Source organism: Pyrus communis, chromosome 14, assembly GCF_963583255.1.
Source record: "Pyrus communis chromosome 14, drPyrComm1.1, whole genome shotgun sequence".
In the NCBI taxonomy this organism is placed as follows: Eukaryota; Viridiplantae; Streptophyta; class Magnoliopsida; order Rosales; family Rosaceae; genus Pyrus; species Pyrus communis.
Genome location: NC_084816.1, coordinates 18,327,448 through 18,347,648, shown reverse-complemented (window position 1 = coordinate 18,347,648; position 20,201 = coordinate 18,327,448). Strand labels below are relative to the sequence as shown.

Genomic DNA, 20,201 nt, shown 5'->3' with positions numbered 1-20,201 from the left:
TTGTATTTGTTAATAAGAAACAAATATAATTCATATGAAATAGTAAGGTTGTAAAGATTGTCAATTATGAAATACATTGTTGTCATATTTACTAGTACATAATTTTAAGTGTATTCCAGTTTTTGTTCGGTCAACCAATTTTATTCATGTTTTCTTTTGATTTTAGCCCATCAAAAACCATTTCATACTAAAGTACTGTATAATTACATACATGATAGACACGTTTGTATAATTGTATCTCTCTTTGGAATATCTTGTCGAGATGGTATAGAGAGTGTTGTAAGTGTTATTGGATAACAAAAGCGATTATGAGTGCATGTTAGACAAAAAATGAAAGCGTTTCAATTTTTTTTAAGCGTCTTCTAAATATATATACACACACTAGATGCTTCTTTAAAAACATTTCCAAATACTTTTTCAAAAACCCTTGAATTTCAATAAAAATTTGTATGTATACATAATAAAAATAATTCCAACCCATGTTGAGATTGTTTAAGAAAGTGTTGTCAGTGTTATTGGATAACCAAAAGTGATTAAGAGTGCAAGTGTGACAAAAAATTTAAAAACGTTTGTAATTTTTCTAAATATATATACACACACCAGATCCTTCTTTAAAAACATCTCCAAATACTTTTTCAAAGAAATCTTGAATTTCAATAAAAATTTGTATGTATACATAATAAAAATAATTCCAACCCGAGTCCCTCCTAGAGAAATAATTCCAAACCAACCTTAATTACGTATCTACCTTATTTTGGCAGAGTATTGTCAATGTTTCCACGGTGCTTAACGTGGAATCGACCAAAAACTGATGCTTGAAGAACTTCCCCAACCCCAAGATCAGCTGAGAAACCATGGATCCTTTGTTGTAAATGCATGGTTTATAATGTATAAACTCCATTAGTTGCAAAATTAAGTTTGAATTCTCTGTCACCCCCGCCCAACTTCATCAATATATGGACACATAATCACAAGTTAATTTCTTTTAAATCCTTTCAAATGCAGTGTCATACATATGATATTTACATTGCACTCACCTCGTTATTTCATTCAAACAAATTAGAAAATATGTACAGTAAAATATAATACATCAAAAGTACCACTTTATTTTCGTGCCAAATTACAAAACCTACGTGCATGTTATGAATCAACAAGATCCATAAAATTTATTTATTTCATCAACTCCTCTTTATTTAATTAGGTAAATATACTGGAGTTCTACGTAATTCTTGATATATATATATATATATATATGTGTGTGTGTGTGTGCGTGTGTGTGTGTGTGTGTGTGTATGTGTTTATTTGTTTATAATATAGATCGATCATCACAGGCTTTCTTGTATATGGTCTCATATTTGAAGTTGTAGGGGTTGACACCGGTGTAAAACCCATCGTCCATGCTGTAGGTAATCTGTTCGCCATTAGTAAATGTGTCGCGCTGAGTGTAGGAGAATGGGACATTGCACGTACCCATGGTTGCTACCAGATTCACCTCCACCGTAGTCATTGGTGGCACAATGACCACGCACACAGTCTCCACCTCACTTTCCGATGTCTTGGTTATTCCCCCCTGTAATTCTGGCCCAAACTCGGCCGACACTTCGATTTGTCCATGTGCAATTAAAGGAACCCCGGTTTCCACGGTGGTCTTGATGCCTGACTTGAATGACACGCTTGTGTTCCAAGTACTGCTCCTAATCTCCTTGTACGAGAGCTTCATGTCTACGGTGTTTTGTTCGTTTGTTCGGTTAATGGCATCTCCGGTGGCCATGGTGACGACTCTTGAGTTATAGACCCTCGCATCCAAGACGTGAAAGTTGACATTGTAGATGCTTCTCGACACAACCACTTCTTCCAGTTCCAAGCGTGCATCTTGGGTAATGGTGGGGACGGCAGCGTTGAGACAGTTAGATTTCCCTTCCGTGGTGAGACTCTTGCAGAAAAAAGTTGTTACCCAAGTTGCGGAGAGCCAAGAACTTACCGTCAAGCTTGACAGGCCAAAACAACATGTCCTTGTTGTTCTCATTATCATGAAGCTCTGAGTCTGCCCATATCCAGTTAGGGCTTCGCCTCCAGAATTTTCCATGGTGATTGGATTTTATGGGAACGATTCCATCCCCAATGTGGAAGACCTCATTCCCCACCGTGGGATCTCCAATGTCATCGAATTTGAACTGCAAGTAAGGGTGCCGCTCGATACACTGTGCGCTGAGGTACCTCCCGTTGTTGCTCTTGAGGGCTATATGTTTGGGCAATACCAACAGCGAGTCCCAAAGAACGATCAAGCACGCATCGCATAAGTCGCTGTTGGACGTCCCACTTGCTGCAACTAAGCAGGAATCATAGGGCGGGCTATTGCGCCATAAGCAAGCACAGTTCCGGAGCTGGACATGACGAAAACGGACGCCTTGAGCAGGATCGTGTTCGTCCACATAGACTGGCTCGAACAAGGTGCATGACCATTTGGATTCATCCTCCAGGGGTTCGTCAGCGCCAGCGACGATCCAATTATGGGTTTGCGACCTCCTGACCCAGTATTTCTTGTTGTAGCAGCATCTTATGTGTACCAGTCCCTTGGTAGCTCCACTACTCTTTGCCATCTCCACATGGAACTTTGAGTACGGACTCACCACCTCTTCTCCGGAGAATTTGAGAAAGCCATGGATCTGCTCATCTTCTTTTACGTAGCTCAAGTATTTGGCGTTGTACCTTGATTGTAACACCACATACCTTGGCAATTCTGGCGCCATTGTTGTTTTTCTCTAAATTTGTTTCACTAGCTTGCTTGCTTGCTGTGATTTGTTTGAGAGAGTATTATGCTAAAAACCGATGTCTTTCACTTATATAACCGACTTTCGACGCTAATGATGATTTTTTTCTTAGATTCAAATAATAGATCTTTCACTTAATTAATTGTACGTCAGTTAATAGGATTAAGTCAATATCTATATATTTTTAATGATTATTCTACAAGTGTTGTTTGAACTCGGTTTTGCACTATAGATTTGTTTAATTGAGACGGTTGGATTTTAAAATTTTTTTCTAAAAACTATTATTGTAGTGATTATCTTGTGAAATTACTTTTATGAGCTTGGAGATCGGAACAAGGAGGGCCACGCATTTGATAAAGTTTGGTGAGACAAAACAAATAAAGTTGGAAGATGGTATGCAACAAGATGAATCCCGCCGAATTGGGATCTTTTTTCTCGGCCAAAGGGTATGGCATGCAAAAGATTAGTTATATGGCATGCATAGATATAAAAGGAAAAAGAAAGAGAAAAAAAAAAAAAAAAAAAAAAAGGAAAAGGGGGGGGAGGATTAGTTATATGGCATGCATAGATATAAAAGGAAAAAGAAAGAGAGAAAAAAAAAAGAAAGAGAGAGGAAAAAAAAAAAAAAAAAGGAAAAGGAAGAAAAAAAAGGGGGGGGGGGGGGTGGTTAGTACGTAGGTGACAAGTTGTCAGGTGTCCGAACTTTAACAGGATCATATAACTCGGTGGTGATTTCACTTCGAATAGACAGTGGGCTGAAGCAAAAATGGCTTCATGCTGCAGAATAAACGGTGCCTCGACCGCATTCAATCTCAAGAATTTTCGACTTCACCGGAGCTCATCATGTTTGAGTAAATGAAAGAGGATAAAGCTATTGAGTTCGGTCACTAGCTACAGATAAATGATTAAATTCCTTAACCATTCGGCATTAAACTCAAGGATACTAACGGGCAATGTTCGAACCTGATTTTGCATCATCAGCTCGTTTAATTGATGCCGTTTGGTTTTAATATTTTTTCTAAATATTACTATTGGATTATCGTAGTGACTATTGATAACAGTATCGTAAGAACTCATCAATTGTAGAAAAATGAAAGAAAGAAATACAGTTGTAGAGAAAGAAAGAAAGCTATGAATTTCAATATATTTCACCAAGTGAATTACAATGACAGTTTACACACTTACATAGCTCAATAGCTGCCTTGCGCTCTAAGCTATTAGCACCAACAACTCTAACTAATAGCTGCAACAATTCTAACTAACAGCCACATCAGCTAGCTAACAACCTTACTAATCTTTTGACAATACTACCTTTCAGTCAATACTGGTCAATATCCCCCCTCAATCTTAACTTGGGTTGCCAAGTTTAAGATTGTAACAATGCTTGACAAATGAAGGACCATGTAACCCCTTGGTTAGTATGTCAGCAGATTGATCTTCAGCAGGAATGTAACTAACTTCCAAGTCACCTTGCCGCACTCTCTCTCAAACAAAGTGGTAATCGGTGTCCAAGTGCTTTATCAGAGAATGAAACACCGGATTTGCACTTAATGCAATCGCAGATATATTGTCACAATGAATGACTAGAGATGTAGGCAAAAATAGTTCCAAATCCTTCAAAATATACCTAATCCAGGCTATATAAGCAATAGTGTGAGCTAAGGCTTCATATTTTGCTTCAGTAAAACTCCTGGAAACCGAACTTTGTTTCTTTGATTGCCAAGATATAAGATTGTTGCCAAGGAAAACGATATGTCCAGTCACAGATCTTCAAGTATTTAAGTCTGCGGCCCAATCTGAGTATGAGAAATCATTAATAGTTGGTTTTGCATATGATGAATACACAATACCATACTTCAATGTTTCTTAAAGATATCTCAATATTTGTTTCACAGCCCCAAGGTGAATATCAGTTCGTGTTTTCATAAATTGACATGCTGAATTTATTGCAAATGCAATATCTAGCCTAGTGAAGGTCAAATAGTGCAAGGATCCAACTATACTCCTATAAAATGTAGAATCACTGAAAGGAATTCCTTCTGTCGCTAACAATGAGTTGTGTGGCTTACATGGTGTTGAAGCAGGCTTGCAAGAATCCATACCAGCTTTATGGATTAAGTCTTTAAAATACTTTGACTGCTTAACAAAGATGTCACCACTTGGATGATATGTAATTTGAAGACCCAAAAAATAAGTAAGTTTACCTAGATCCTCTAGGTCAAACATTTCAGATAATTCATGAATAACTTGATGTACTTTTATAGAATTGGAACCTGTCAAAATGATATCATCAACATAGAAAAGGAGTATGATGATATCAACCCCATTTTTCTTCATAAACAAGCTTGTATCATACATAGAAGCACAGAATCCCATAGCACACAAATAGCTTGTAAATTTAGAGTTCCAGGGCGTTGGTGCTCGTTTGAGATTATATAAGGATTTGATGAGTTTTCAAACATGATCAGGACATGTAGAATCAATAAAACCCTGAGGTTGTTTCATATAAACCTCATCCTGCAAATCTTCATGTAAGAATGCATTTTTAATGTCTAATTGTTTCAATTCCCAATGGTTCATTGCAACCACTGCAAGAATAATCTTCACTATTGTATGTCGAACAACATGACTAAAAGTATTAGAGTAATCAATTCCATACTCATGAGAAAAACCTTAAGTAACCAACCTAGCTTTGTATCTGGAAACACTGTCATCGGGATTCTTTTTCACCTTATACACCCATTTACTACCAACAATTAACCTATCAGTTGGAGGTGGAACCAATATCCAAGTACCTTGTTCCCTGAGAGGGTCATATTTTTCTTGCATAGCATTTTGCCAATGTGATACACTTGCAGCTTTTCGAAAATTGGATGGTTTTGTGTTTTCAGTAATCTTAGTGACAAATGAATAACCACCAGAGAATGGCTCATCTTCAGTGATTTGTAAGGATTTCAATTCTACAAAAGTTGCCAGATATGCAGCATAATTTTGCCTCTCAATAGTCCCACATTTCAATCTTGTAACTATGGAATGATGAGGAAGTGAATTTGTAGCTGATACATAATTTTCAGAATTTACATTCAACTGAGATAAGAAAGGAAGAATTACCTCAAGTTGAGAACTGTGATGGACATGCATTAAAGGTAATTTGTTTGTTGTAGGAGTAGAGTGATGGTGATGAGAAGTTGATTCTGAAGATAATTGTTGCATATTTAAAGCACTGAGAGGTGAACTAGAAACTGGCAGATCCCCAATATCAAACCTTTGTTGCATATTTGAAGATTGTTGTTGAGAAGAATTCCCTGACAAGGATTTTGTTTGTAACTCCTAAATTGAAAGACTATTTGATGGTGGTACCTAATCATGAATTGCAGGAACTAGCATTTGAATCACAACAGTATTAATTCTTGCATTTTGTGACTGCACAGAGACATTAGAATCTTGAATTGGCGCATTTCTATATGGAAATTCATCTTCATTGTGAATTACGTGTCTTGATATAACCAACCTTTTGTTATGCAAATCATAACAGATGGCTCCTTTATACCCCCAAAGAATATCCAAGGAAAACACATTTTGAAGATGTAGCTTGAAACTTATTCACAGTGTATGGCCTCAGAAAAGGATAAATTGGAGTCCCAAAAACTTTGAAATTTTGAATCTCTGGAATTTTACCAAATAAAAGCTAATAAGGAGATTTTGAATCCAAGCATTTAGATGGCATTCTATTTATTAATAACACTGCATAAGAACAAGCATGATACCAAAACACCTGTGCCAAGCTTGTTTTTGTCAATAAAGTAATAGCAGTTTCTATGACCTGTCGATGTCTTCTTTTAGCAATTCCATTTTACTGAGGAGTATATGGGCATGAGACCACGTGTGTAATACCCTTTCTTGCTAAAAATTCCTTAAACACTTTACTCATATACTCACCTCAACCATCATATTGAAAACATTTAATGGAAGCATTAAACTGATTAAGGACAAATGCAGTGAAGTTGACAAAGATTGGAAAAACATATGATTTATTTATCATATGAAATATCCACATGAATATTGAAAACTCATCTGCAAATGTTATGTAGTATTTATACCCTTCTACAGACTATGTTGGAGATGGCCCCTTTACATTAGAGTGGACTTTCTCAAAAAGAAAACTAGCATTATCATGTCTAACAGGAAACACTTGCCTACACATTTTCCCTTTAATACAAGAGGAACACATAGTTTGACATGAATCTTTGCTAACTGTAATATCATCACTCGTCAATATTGAAACCAAGACTTTCTCATATGGATGTCCTAGCCTTTGATGCTAAATTGTAGCTCTCACTTTCTATCCCAAGAAGGTAGCACATTTACTTAGACTTGCAGCAAAAGAATTAGCTAACACATTCACTGGAATCTTGAAGAGTTCCCCACCATCACTCATTCGTTGGTACAAAATCACCCTTGTTGCATTGTCCTGTATAAAGAAATCCGCATCATCACAAATAAACCAACATCCATTATCTTTGCATAATTTCTTAACATAAAGAAGATTCATAGTTATTTGAGGCACATGCAAGACATTATGCAATATTAAAGTATTTGAAGGAGTAATAATGGATGAGGAATCAATATGCTTAACTGCCAAACCTTCACCATTTTCAATAGTTATTTTCTTATCTCCATTTTAAGGATTGACTTGAGATAGAGCACTGATATTGACTTAAAATAGAGCATTGACATTTGTCCTCTTATGGTGTGCAACACTAGTGTTCAGGATCTATGTATCACCATTTGAAAAACCATGTCCATTATTCGGTGGTGCACCTTGTCCAATGTGAGATGGGCAATCATTACAGTAAAAGATTATGGTGGTGGACTACCTTGGTAAGTGAACTTATTTTGATGATAACATTCAAGAGCAATATGCCTCATTTTTTCACAAATTTGACATACAATGAACCCTGTGTTACCAGTATCAGACCTATGATAACAATTGGCAGCAGTGTGTCCTCTTCTAGAACATATTTGACACTTAAGTGAGATAACAGACTCGTAATTTGTATTGTCATTCCAATTGTTACTCTTCTGAAACCACTTCTAGAGAAATTAACATTCTGTGACTGAAGACTCCTCCCATTTCCAGATAAATTGCCACTTGTGTTCCATTACAATTCTTGTTACCAAAGTTGTTCAAAAAAGGTCTTGAAGTGTTGTTCTTGTTCTCATTATGCTTCATATTTCCTCCAGAGAAGTTATTCTTTTGAAAAGACTTGTTTCGATTCTATGAAACCAGATCATCCTTGAAACCCAAATTGATAACCATGTGATTGTTCCCCTTCATAACCACCTTGATACCTTTGTGAATTAGAGCTCTCTCCAGTTTCAAAACCATTGTAACCACCTTGAAATCCATTGGAGCTAGATCATTCACCTTAAACATACATTGCTGCCATAGATGTGCTCAAAGATTTCATCCTTGACTCAATACTTGCTTTTCCTCCAAGAAGTTGAGCCTTCAAATCTTTATATAATATAGTTGAATCCTTAGCAAGTACTACAATTTTTATCATCTTAAACTCAGGTGGTAATCCAAACAAAATAGCTATAAGAAAGTCATTCTCAATAATATTTTCTCCAACAGATACAAGTTGATCTTTAATAGCTTTAACTCTTAGAAGAAATTTATCCACTGATTCCCTACCTTTCTGAATGGTGTGAAATTCGCTCTTCAACTGATTGATTCTCACCATGGAAACAAACGCAAATGTTTCTTGTAGACAAGTTCAAGCCTAATGTGAAGTCTTGAAATCAATAATATACTCCATAACATCATTAGACAATGTAGTTATGAGTAAACTAAGCAAAGCCAAATCTTTCTTTACCCAATCTTTGTAAGCTGAAGTGACCTTTGTTGTAGCTCATGTCTCTGTATTGATCACAAATCTTAGAGGGCATGAAGCTTCTCTAGTGAAGTAATAAAAAAGATCATAGCCTCTAAGAACTGACTGAAACTGAAAACTCCACTTGACAAAATTGTCATCTTGTAACTTTACTGTGAGCATACCAAGTAACCCTTCAATCCTTATAATAGATTCTGCCATTTGAACACAACCTTACTAATGTGATCTTCTTTCATCATAGAAAACTATGTTCTTGAATATCAAGAACAAAATGACAAATTTCTCAATAAACCACTCTTTGGCTATCGACCTTTTTCGAGTGAAAAGTAACAATCCTCAAAATTTTAACAAGTTGGCTATTGGCCTTGCAATCTTTCATAAAATGGCTATCATCTTTTCAATCTTGAACAAAAAATCCAGACATTTTCTCACTAAAGCATCAAAACAAACAGTCGGTGTGCATAGTAAAATCAGAAACAAATAACCTGATATACACTGCAATCTTGAACCTCGACAATCAAGAACTTCGATCAATCAACAAAGAACCTTCAATCAGCAAAAAACTTTGATTGATCAAGAAAAATTGCATAGCAAAATCGGCACCAAAGATCAACGGGTAAGTGATACCATGATAACAATACTGTAAGAACTCAGGAATTGCATAAAAATAAAAGAAATGAATGCAGTTGTAGAGAGAGAAAGAAAGCTATGAATTTCAGTATATTTCACCTAGTGAATTACAATGACAGTTTACACACCTATATAGCTCATTAGTTGCCTTGCGCTCTAAGCTATTAGCACCAACAACTCTAACTAATAGCTGCAACAATTCTAACTAACTACCACATCAGCTAGCTAACAACATTACTAACTGTTTTGCCATAGCAGCACAACTAATCTTTTGGCAATACTACCCTTCAATCAATACTGGTCAATAATAAAATCCAGAGAGAAGACATATATCCTCATGATTGGAGTCAGTCAAATCAATTAGACTGATTCGAATTCAATAGAGAAAACCATGCATTATGCATTACTGGTTGTTTGTTTGAGATCCATTTGTTGATAAACAATTACTCAAGTGGTGACAAGAATTTTTCAACGTGGCATTGAGGGAAGAAAGGATAAAAATGCCATTCCACGTGAGGAGCATTGTTGAAATTACAATATATATGAGTGATTCCAATCATAATGCACAAAGCCTTTTACGATGAAACTCAAAGTCCGGTTGTATATACGGTCAATTTGAGACAATATTAATGTGATTAATAGTCGGTCATTCATCCAACTCTTAATCTTGACAACTTGAATATTAGAAGAAAAAAAAATACAACAAGAAACACACGTAATAAAACCCACAAACTATTCAAGAATGACTAGACAAACAACATAGCCATAAGCAGCAAAAATTCCAAATTGTGAAATAATGCATGCACATGGCAGTGAATAACCAGAATGTGCAAAAGGCAAAATGGACTTGTAGCATCATCATTATCAAAGTATAGGTGTCTTTCAAACCATGCTCACTCATACTCACAAATTGCTCACAACTTATGATAAAGCTAATTAGCTTGTGTGAGAAAAGAGAGAGACAATGGAATATACAATTTGTTTCAAGGAAACTCATACAAATGCAGTGTACTAAACCTAACATTTTTCCCTCCCACCATCATCTCACACCTTTCCTTTCACCCACACACTTCGACCTTAACAAGAAATAAAAACTAAAAATAAAATGGTTGTATCATATTAGTCTTTTAAGTATTACTTCAATTAGACCTAGGTAATAAAGGATTTCTTCTCTCACGTGATGTCTATGTCAACATTTAGACTACTAATAAGTAATTAAGAAGATGGAGGATGCTTCTTTCCTAACTAAGTTATAATTAAGCTAGTTGGGACTAACTAGAAAGAAGTTTGTTTCATAAATGTGGATGCAAATTTTTTACATGGCTAATTTGACGAAATTCCACCTAAAAGAGAGAACAAACACCATTAGCCTAATTGACGAACACCCTGAAAAAGAGATGGGGCTGTCCGCCAAAGGGCTTCCAATGCTTAAGTAAAAATAAGAGTAGAGAAAAATAGAACTCGAGAGAGTTTTGATTAGTAAGTGGTGGTAATTATTTAGAAACATGAGAGAAAAATAGGTTCGTCTTTCAATTGCCAAACAATGTAACATGGTAACACCTCACTTTGCCAAGAAAGCGAATGAAGTGACCTCTTCCAACAAGGACTCAAATATCCCTTGTTAATAGAGACTTGAATAGGTAGTCAACCGAACTCGGAGTAGAGCTGTTTATACAAACTAAAAGATGCTCCTTGATCACCTGACTCTACAGTTCCATAGTTGTTTATGTGAAATCCCATCCCCAGATTTCACTATTTAAAATTATGTATTTCATATTATTAATTTCGAAGCGTTCATATTTGCGGCACTTAATTTTTTTTAGTAAAAGGCGAAAACGCCCCTAATGGACTAAACGGAATTTTCGAGGACATCTTTGATGTGTATATGTTTTTCCACTTTTCTTTACATATTTGGATAGTACTCGTTGATACGAATACGTGAGTGCAAACGGAATGTAAACTGGAGTTATAACGAAAAAGATATAAACAAACCAAGATATGGGTAAAATGGTCATTTGACCATAATTTGGAAGGCTCCAAAAAATCTAGAAGCGCCGCGTGGATGGCTGTGATGGAGAAAGAAAAGAGATGGATAGATAAGATGAAAAGGAGATAGGGCTGCCCAATGAGGAAATAAAGAAAGGAGGGGAAATGAGGGAGAGGGGGATCTACCCAACCCGAACACCTTTTTGACCCGGTTTTGGGCAACGTTTTCTAGTGATTTTTAGTAGTTTTTCCAGTAAGTATCACTGAGATACCACTTGGAAACTCTTCACCGGCCTTCACTCTCCATTTTGCACCTTAGATTGACGGGGTTTTGGCCCCGTATCATGAAGAACGGAACCATGGGTTTCGGAGACACCACGGCGGCAATCTGCCACTTTGGCAACCCTCACCACCAAAGACCACCACCAATAGACTCCCCTCAACCCTAGGAACAAAGCCTAAGCTGTGGTAGAGGTGTCGGAGCTCGTATAGAAACCGAATCAAAGCACACCATTTTCCAGGGTTTTGGCGGTTCGTGGGAAATTTCAGGCATTTTCTGGCCGAATTGGACTTCGGCCCAAGTATGAAACTTACTTCACTCATCGAGTTCTTCATTTTGGTGTAATTTGGTAATTTTTAGAATTAGTTGAATTTTCCGGCGAGTCGGGATAGCCAGCCGCCGTGTGCGGCAGCGCGTAGGCTGAGACCCCACCTAGCCTTTCTAGGCTAAATTATGATGCCCTAATTCCATATTTGACATCCATTTAGTTAAAGTATGATGTTTGAGTATAGTTTCGTAGTTGATCGCCTGCTCGGCCGCCATTTGGTTATTATATGAATTGACGATTTGACCGTTGGATCAGCTCCAAATCTTAATACAAAATATTATGTAATATTTGATGACATTAGGAACTAACAGATCAGGAATCTGACACATGAATCTTCCCAAATTGGATTTCTAAGTTTGTAAAACTAAACGTTGACCACCACTTGAATTAGCAATTGGTGGAGATCTGATCGTTGGATCGTTCCAAAATTTTAAGATATTGATCTATAAGATTAATGAGACTCTTGGGAAGTTAAGGATCGAAAATCTATGGACAGATGCTCCAAATTGACTTGTATAGGGTTGTGGATCCCACATTTGACAGAGACTTGACTTTTTGTAAATATGCTACAAATTGATCTTGAATAGTAAAATCAGTATTTCTAGAGACTATGTAGGGCTTAGTGGCCCTATATTGGTTAGTATGTTATCCCATATATTATATACATCAGTTTACGTGTATGAGACGTCATATTGTGATATATATGTGTTTATTTATTTTCTTGATAACGTGAATGATATGTATGATAAAGGTTATGACAATGAGATCCAAGAACCCTATTAGAAGATTATGTGGAACTTATATGCTTGTGTGACATATTAGTTGGTGGCTATAAGAAGTTGATAGTGTAGGTGACTACATTGTAATTTATAAGGGTTGAGGTAGTGGTAGGTAGTGCGATGGATTTACTGCACGATGTAGCAGTGGTACATGGATGGTCCTACTTAGTATATCCACGAATGAGGGACCATACACATTCTAAGGGTGATGAGGATTAGTTATACCTAGTACATTTAGTAGGTGCTATATTTTAGTTGGATTCTGTTGAGAGGTCCGGAATCCCTTCCACTCCGCGATTTCGTTGAGTGATGGTCTGGAATCATATCCACTTGGATTCCGTTGAGAGGTCCGGAATCCCTTCTACTCCGCGATGCCATTGAGTGATGGTCTGAAATCTTATCCACTCGGATTCCGTTGAGAGGTCCAGAATCCCTTCTACTCCGTGATTCCGTTGAGTGGTCCGGAATCGTATTCTAATTTGGATTCCGTTGAGCGGTCTGGAATCCCACTTGGTGTTTTGGTTCCGTTGAGTGGTCTGGAACTTGATGTTGATCGATTTAGTTAAGTGGTCCGAAATCGCATCATTTGACTTGTTCGTTACTTGGATTTGATTTCAGCTTCAGAGTTGTAGGCTTCGGCCGAACTGTGTCGCTCTAACCCTGCATTTCGATGTATTGTATGTGTTATTGACTGCTGTGATTATTGAATGGTGTTTGAAAGCATGTGTATGTGTGAATGGCAAGATGACTAGAGAATATTATTGTGCTTTTTTTAATGTTCCTTAAGATGTTGCATACCTGAATCGTTGTATTATGTTGAGACATAGTGATTTATGTGATGATTGTTCGAGTGCAGTGAAAGACGAACTACGAATGGCTTGATCCCTGTTTAGGGTATATAGACGAGGATGTTAGATGCAGCCATAAATATATGAATAATTATTACGCAGTTAGATCTCCAGTTGTGCTTTGCCCATATCTCGAAGACGGGGTATGTTAGAGTTACGGGTATTTGGTGATGTCACATGCCGATCCTAAACGTATGTAGGGATTGAGGCGTGACAATTTAACATAAATTGAGAAGTATGCTTGACGAAGTTAGGGAGGTCAATTGTATTCTAAAAAATGAAAGGGTTTCATGTAGAGCGAGAAATTGTGCAGGATAGATTTGTATGTTAATTTGAAGGTCCTTTGAATGTTGCATACCCTCTTCTATTTGTAGGAGCGATTTCACCTGGTGCTGAAGTAGAGTCTCACTCAGATTGTATTTCCTCGGCACTCATTGACCCAGACTATCGGATAAACCTGATTCAATTACTCCTACTAGACTTATGACTCTGAACCTTGTACTTTCTTCATAATTAATTCATTCCTTATTCTAATCAAATTTGCACCTAAATCCTCGAATATTATGAATCCTCATAATGTTTTCCTAATTCTCAAAGACTCCTAAATAAACTAGAATTTAGCTTAATTTAATCTTGATCCTCAAGGAATCCAACAAGATTGATTCAAATTCAGCTAACCCTCATTGGGCTGGCTTCCATCCAAATAAACCTGAGAATTAAGAATTTGTCCAATTCTGAGCCAAGCTCATAATCAAACTCGGCCCAAACCCATTATCTTAGGTCTAAACACTATCATTTAGTTACTAATAGTGTTCTAAAAAATGGCCTAGGTGGTGGTAACCCGAGGCGTTTTCTTGCAAATCGGTTGGAAAAATTGGCTAGGCTCTAGGCGGGCTAGGCGGTTTTTTTTTTTTTTTGTTGTTTAACTTTGCCTAGCTTTGTAACTTTGCAAGTATCTTACATTACTATATTTCCTTATTTTCCTCCTATATTTCATTTTATGTGGTTTTAAATTGTGAACTTGTTGTACATGTGTCATCCTACAATACTCCTCACTATGGTTATATGGCATATATGCTTAATGTGTTTTTAAATTTTGGACTTGTTGGATACTCTTTTTGCATTTTATCATTATTTTATTATCTTATCCGAGGGTTTCATACAAGTATAATTCTTTGTAAGTGTCAATATGCACTTATTTACAAGATATATAACAAATTTACCTAAATCCGCCTAGGCGCCCACCACGACCCCACCTAGCCACCTAGGTATAAAACTTAAAACTCAGGTTCTTCACTTTGATTGCATACCCTTCAACTGAGGGATGCTTGTATTTATAACATCAACTAGATTACATCAGAGGGTTTGAAAACCCTATTTACAAGGAACTTTGAAATTCAAAAGATATAAACTGAAATCAGCATATTACAAGTATTTGAAAAAATAAATCCTATAAACTAGAAAGACCAATCTGATAGAAGTTCTAAACCCAATTGAACTCTTCAAAGCACGCTGGCAATTACTACCTTTTAACTTCGTTTAACAGCCCCCCGCAAGCTGACAGGTTGTGGAACAACTGGAAGCTTGGACACAAGGAACTTAAACTGCAATGAAGACAAACCTTTAGTGAAAATATCAGCACGCTGGTCCTGGGAACAAACATAGTTAACTAACAACTGACCACGAACAACCTTCTCACGAACATAATGATAATCAACCTCTAGATGCTTAGTTCTGGAGTGGAACACTGGATTTAATGCAAGCGCAATAGAAGAAACGTTGTCACACCAGATCGTGGGTTGCACCAAATGCAAGTGCAAGTCCTTAAACAAAGACCTTAACCACGACAATTCAGTGGCAATATAAGCTAACTACCTATACTCCACTTCTGCGCTAGATCTTGAGACTATTTTTTGCTTCTTCGAACTCCAGGAAACAAGATTCGAGCCTAAATAAATATAGAAGCCACCTATGGAGTGGCGAGTATCAGGATTACCAGCATAATCAACATCTGAATATGCAGTCAACATGGCAGTCCCAGGTTTGTACAGTAAACCATGATGACATGTGGCCTTCAAGTAACGAAGAATCCTTTTGACTGCCATCCAGTGAGTGTTTTTCGAAGAGTGCATGAACTGACATACCTAATTAACAGCGTACAATAAATCCGGCCGGGTAATGGTGAGATACTGTAGTGCACCAACAATATTACGGTACATATCTGGATGTTCATATGGATCTCCAACATAAGCACTAAGCTTCTGACCAGAGGAAGTAAGAGTTGAAATTGGCTTTGCTTCAGTGAATTTCGTACAGGTCAGTAAATCCAAGGCATACTTGGACTGACTGAGATGCATGGAATCCCCATTATACATGACTTCGATTCGCAGAAAATAACTTAGTGGCCCTAAATCCTTCATTGAAAACAAGTTGCCAAGTTTCTTAATCAAGTGATCCATTTGGCGAGGATTGTTCCCTCTGATTAAAATGTCATCTACATAGATCAGGAAGAATAAGATACAGACCATGTTGATTGAAGACAAATAAACTGTAATCACATGTAGACTCTTCGAATCCCAGTTGAAGCAAAAAGTCTGAGAAACGTTGGAACCAAGCCCTAGGTGCTTGTTTTAAACTGTAAATAGAGCGTTGCAACTTACAAACATGACTGGGAAATTGCTTATCAACAAACCCCGAGGGTTGACGCATGAAAACCTGTTCATGCAAATAACCATGCAAAAATACATTTTGGACATCCAGTTGCCTCACAAGCCACTTCTTCGAAACTGCAAGACTAAGAGCAAGTCTGATGGTGCTATGTTCAACCACGGGACTGAAGGTCTCAGTGTAATCCACACCAGCCTTTTGATGAAAACCATTGGCCACTAATCGAGCTTTATGACGCTCAATAGTGCCATCTCCTCGTCTCTTGAGTTTGAACACCCACTTACTTGGAAGCAAATTCATATCAAGATGATATGGAACTAGAGTCCATGTTCCACATCGCTGTAATGCATTAAATTCCTACACCATAGCATCCCTCCACTCCAGATGCTTAATGGCCTAACTGAAATAGGTAGGTTCAAGAGAAGAGTTGTCAATCGTAACATGTATAGCATACTTGAGATCTGGTTTGTGAACCCCTGACTTAGATCGTGTGGTTATACGATGTTCTGTGGCATTGGTAGTATTTGTAGGCCCTGGCAATGGTTCTGGGGTCACTGATGCTTACTCATTTAACGTTGGTAAGACTCCTACATGCAATATAGGTTCTATAGGTGGGATGGGATAATTAGGAGAAGTCATAGGATTAGGTTGGGAGTCGTGGGAATGTATGGAATTTAAGTTAGAAGACGGGATTTAGTGCACGGGTAAATTGGTGGGACTAGGAATGGATGAGGCTAGCAAGGTTTCTTGACGCATAAGTATACTAGAGGAACTAGGATTGGAGGATAGTAATGGATGAAATGTAAAAAGTAATTGGGGTAAATGATTGTTACCTGTTGATTCAACACTTTCATAAGAAGATGTGAGTCCCTGGAAAGGGAAAAAGTCCTCATCGCATAGGACATGGCGAGACAAATAAACTCGTCTCGTGGACAAATCCAAGCATTTATATCCTTGATGGTTCAATGAATACCCAAGAAAAATACATGACTTTGACTTTTGTTGCAACTTATTTTGAGTGTAAGGTGTTAACCATGGAAAACATCGACAACCAAAAATTTTTAACGTATGATAATTAGGTTTTCATTGGAACAATTTTTCAAAGGGTAATGTGTTGGAACAGGTTGGCAAACAGTTTATCAAATATGTAGCAGTTTGGCACGCATCAAACCAAAACTTGTTAGGCATATGAGACTGGGAAAGCATAACAATACTAGTTTCAACAATGTGTCGATGTTTTCGTTCTGCCAATCCATTTTGTTCAGGGTGTTTGGGACAGGAAAAACGTTGTGAAATCCCATGTTTTGCCAGAAAGTTTTGAAAGACATGACTTTTGTATTCACCGCCTTCATCACATTGAAGGGTTTTAATTGAGCAATCAAACATGTTCTCAACTTTAGCTTTAAACTTGACAAATATTTCAAAGACTTCCGATTTTTGTTTCATAGGAAAAATCCAAGAATATCGCGAATAATCATCCACAAATAACAAGTAATAACGAAAGCCTTCATTAGAACTAACTGGAGAACACCACAGATCAAAATGTAAAAGTTGCAAAAGAAATTGCGAAACAGACTCAGACACATTGAAAGGTAACCTAGTACTCTTTCCTAAAGGACATGACTCACAATAGGGTACATCAAGGATACCATGAATTGGTACCAACTTATTCAAAATTAAAAGATTTATTATGGGTTTGGCAGGATAACCAAGACGAGCATGCCACTTCTGAACTGAAACTCTAGTTCCCACGAATGCAGAAACGGGATACTTGATTTGTCCACCGCCACTTGGAAATAGGTATAACCCATTCTCACATTTCCCTCGGAAAAGCGTCTTCCGTGTCTTGAGGTCCTTAACAATAAAGAAATATGGAAAGATTAACAAGTAACAATCATTGTCTAAGGTGAACTTATAAGCAGAAATAATATTGGTGGCGGTAGTAGAGCAATGAAGGATATCACATAAAGCAAATGAACAAGCATTGGTTTCAAGTTGATTGGAACCATAGTGAGCAATAGAAATACTAGAGTTATTATCTACACCTCCCACTCCATCATTACCATGGTACTTCTTGGGATTAACCAGATTTTGAAGTTCTGGAGTAAATGTGCATTGGCACCTGTATCGAAGAGCCAAACACCATTCTGCTGCTTGTTGAGTGTAATGGGTGAGGACGTCATTGTCGAGAGACGTTTGGCAGGAATTCTACCTTCAAAGGCAACATTCATGCCCTGGTAACAGTTAAGGGCAGGATGCCTAGGTTTGCCACAAATTTGACAAATAATTCGATCACCATAAGGAACTGACCTTTCTCCATTACCTTGAACATTACGTTGAGAGTTGTTGTTACGGGGGTTGTTGTAGCCCCTTGCAGCAGTACCCCGATTTGAGGAAAAAGTACCTCGTGATCCACCACGAGAACGGCCACCACCACAGCCTCGTGCAGCAATGAACGCATTGATTGTAGTCCTCTCTACCAAAGGAACAGTTTGATCCGCCATTCTTCTTTTTGGAGTTAACAAAAGTGCTTTAAGAGTGGGATACGGTATAAGATTGTCACGGGCTTGTGCAGCACTCACAGTCATCTCAAAGGTTGGTCCAAGATTATTCAACACAATCTGGACAAGTTCTTCATCATTCACAGGTTGCCCAGCGAGAGCAAGATTGTCAGTTATCACATTCATGCGATCCAGGTAATCCGCCACAGATAGATCACCTTCTTTTGTCTGCAACAACTCATTTCTCAGAAACAAAATTCTATTTTAAGAAGTGGATGCATACCTTTGGTCAAGAGCTTCACAGGTAGCTCGAGCAGTGCGTTTACTTGCCACCATAGATAAGACAGAAGTAGTCAGCGAATCATTTATCCAACTGAGGATCATTTGATCTTGTTGGACCCAAGTAGTGTATGCTTGGTTCACAGTAGTTGAGCCAGTCATATGTTTTGGAGGACACAGTAGCGTGCCATCAACGTATCCCATGAGGTCTCTACTTTTTAGGATAGGGAGTATTTGAGCCAACCACAGTAGGTAGTTGGTCTTATCAAGCTTGATATTGACGACAATGGAGAAAGAATGGATAATGTTTTATTGGGTGGGTAAGGTGGGTGAATCAGTGGAAACATTATTTGCAACCATGGAAGCGAGTGTGGGAAGAACTAGAAACTAGGATCGTAGTTGTCGTTAGACAAAAATTGCTCTAGAAACCATATAAAACTTAAAACTCAGGTTCTTCACTTTGATTGCATACCTTTCAACTGAGGGATGCTTGTATTTATAACATCAACTAGATTACATCAGAGGGTTTGAAAACCCTATTTACAAGGAACTTTGAAATTCAAAAGATACAAACTGAAATTAGCAGATTACAAGTATTTGAAAAAATACATCCTATAAACTAGGAGGACCAATCTGATAGAAGTTCTAAACCCAATTGAACTCCTCAAAGCACGCTAGCAGTTATTGCCTTTTGACTTCATCTAACACTAGGCACTAGGCACCAACCTACCAACCCGTCATCCGACTAGCACCTAGCATTTTTTAGAACCTTGGTTGCTAACATAAGAATCATCTGCCCATTTATTCTTTAAAACGATTAATAGGTCAAAATTTGCAAACAATAATTATTCCCTAAAAATGACTAACAGATCATAATTAAATCCTTAAACAAGAAAAGAAAACGATGTTAATCTTTATATAAGTAATATTTTTGTTTGTCGTGTTATATTGTCAATTAACTAGAATTGCTTGTTTGAAAGGAAACATACATCTTACTATAAACAATGACAACATATGAGATTACGAGATTGTTTAGAATTACTAGCATAAGAGATTGTTTAGAATTACGAGATTAGAATTTGGAAATTACTTTAGGGTACATTGCCTATGCTAACATTTAATTACTAACATAAGAGCTCAATCATCTACTCCATTTATTCTTATGATAAAATGAAAACTTAGCTTGATTTTATCTGATTTAAAGCATTATTATTTTCTTTTGTTTACGAGAAACA

The 20,201-nt window shown here is 37.2% G+C and overlaps 2 protein-coding genes across 2 annotated transcripts; both read right to left on the bottom strand.

Annotated features, from left to right (window-relative positions):
• Nucleotides 1-1,306: 1,306 nt before the first annotated feature.
• On the bottom strand, nucleotides 1,307-1,771 carry LOC137714493 (uncharacterized). Its single transcript, XM_068453693.1, has one exon. The coding sequence runs from the start codon at nucleotides 1,769-1,771 to the stop codon at nucleotides 1,307-1,309; it is 465 nt and encodes a 154-aa protein (XP_068309794.1).
• A 136-nt stretch (nucleotides 1,772-1,907) lies between these two features.
• Nucleotides 1,908-2,750, bottom strand: LOC137714492 (uncharacterized). The gene has a single exon (XM_068453692.1). The coding sequence runs from the start codon at nucleotides 2,748-2,750 to the stop codon at nucleotides 1,908-1,910; it is 843 nt and encodes a 280-aa protein (XP_068309793.1).
• Nucleotides 2,751-20,201: the final 17,451 nt, after the last annotated feature.

Coding starts and splice junctions, on each gene's coding strand:
- LOC137714493 (XM_068453693.1), bottom strand. CDS start 1,771: ATGGCCACCGGAGATGCCATTAACCGAACAAACGAACAAAACACCGTA.
- LOC137714492 (XM_068453692.1), bottom strand. CDS start 2,750: ATGGCGCCAGAATTGCCAAGGTATGTGGTGTTACAATCAAGGTACAAC.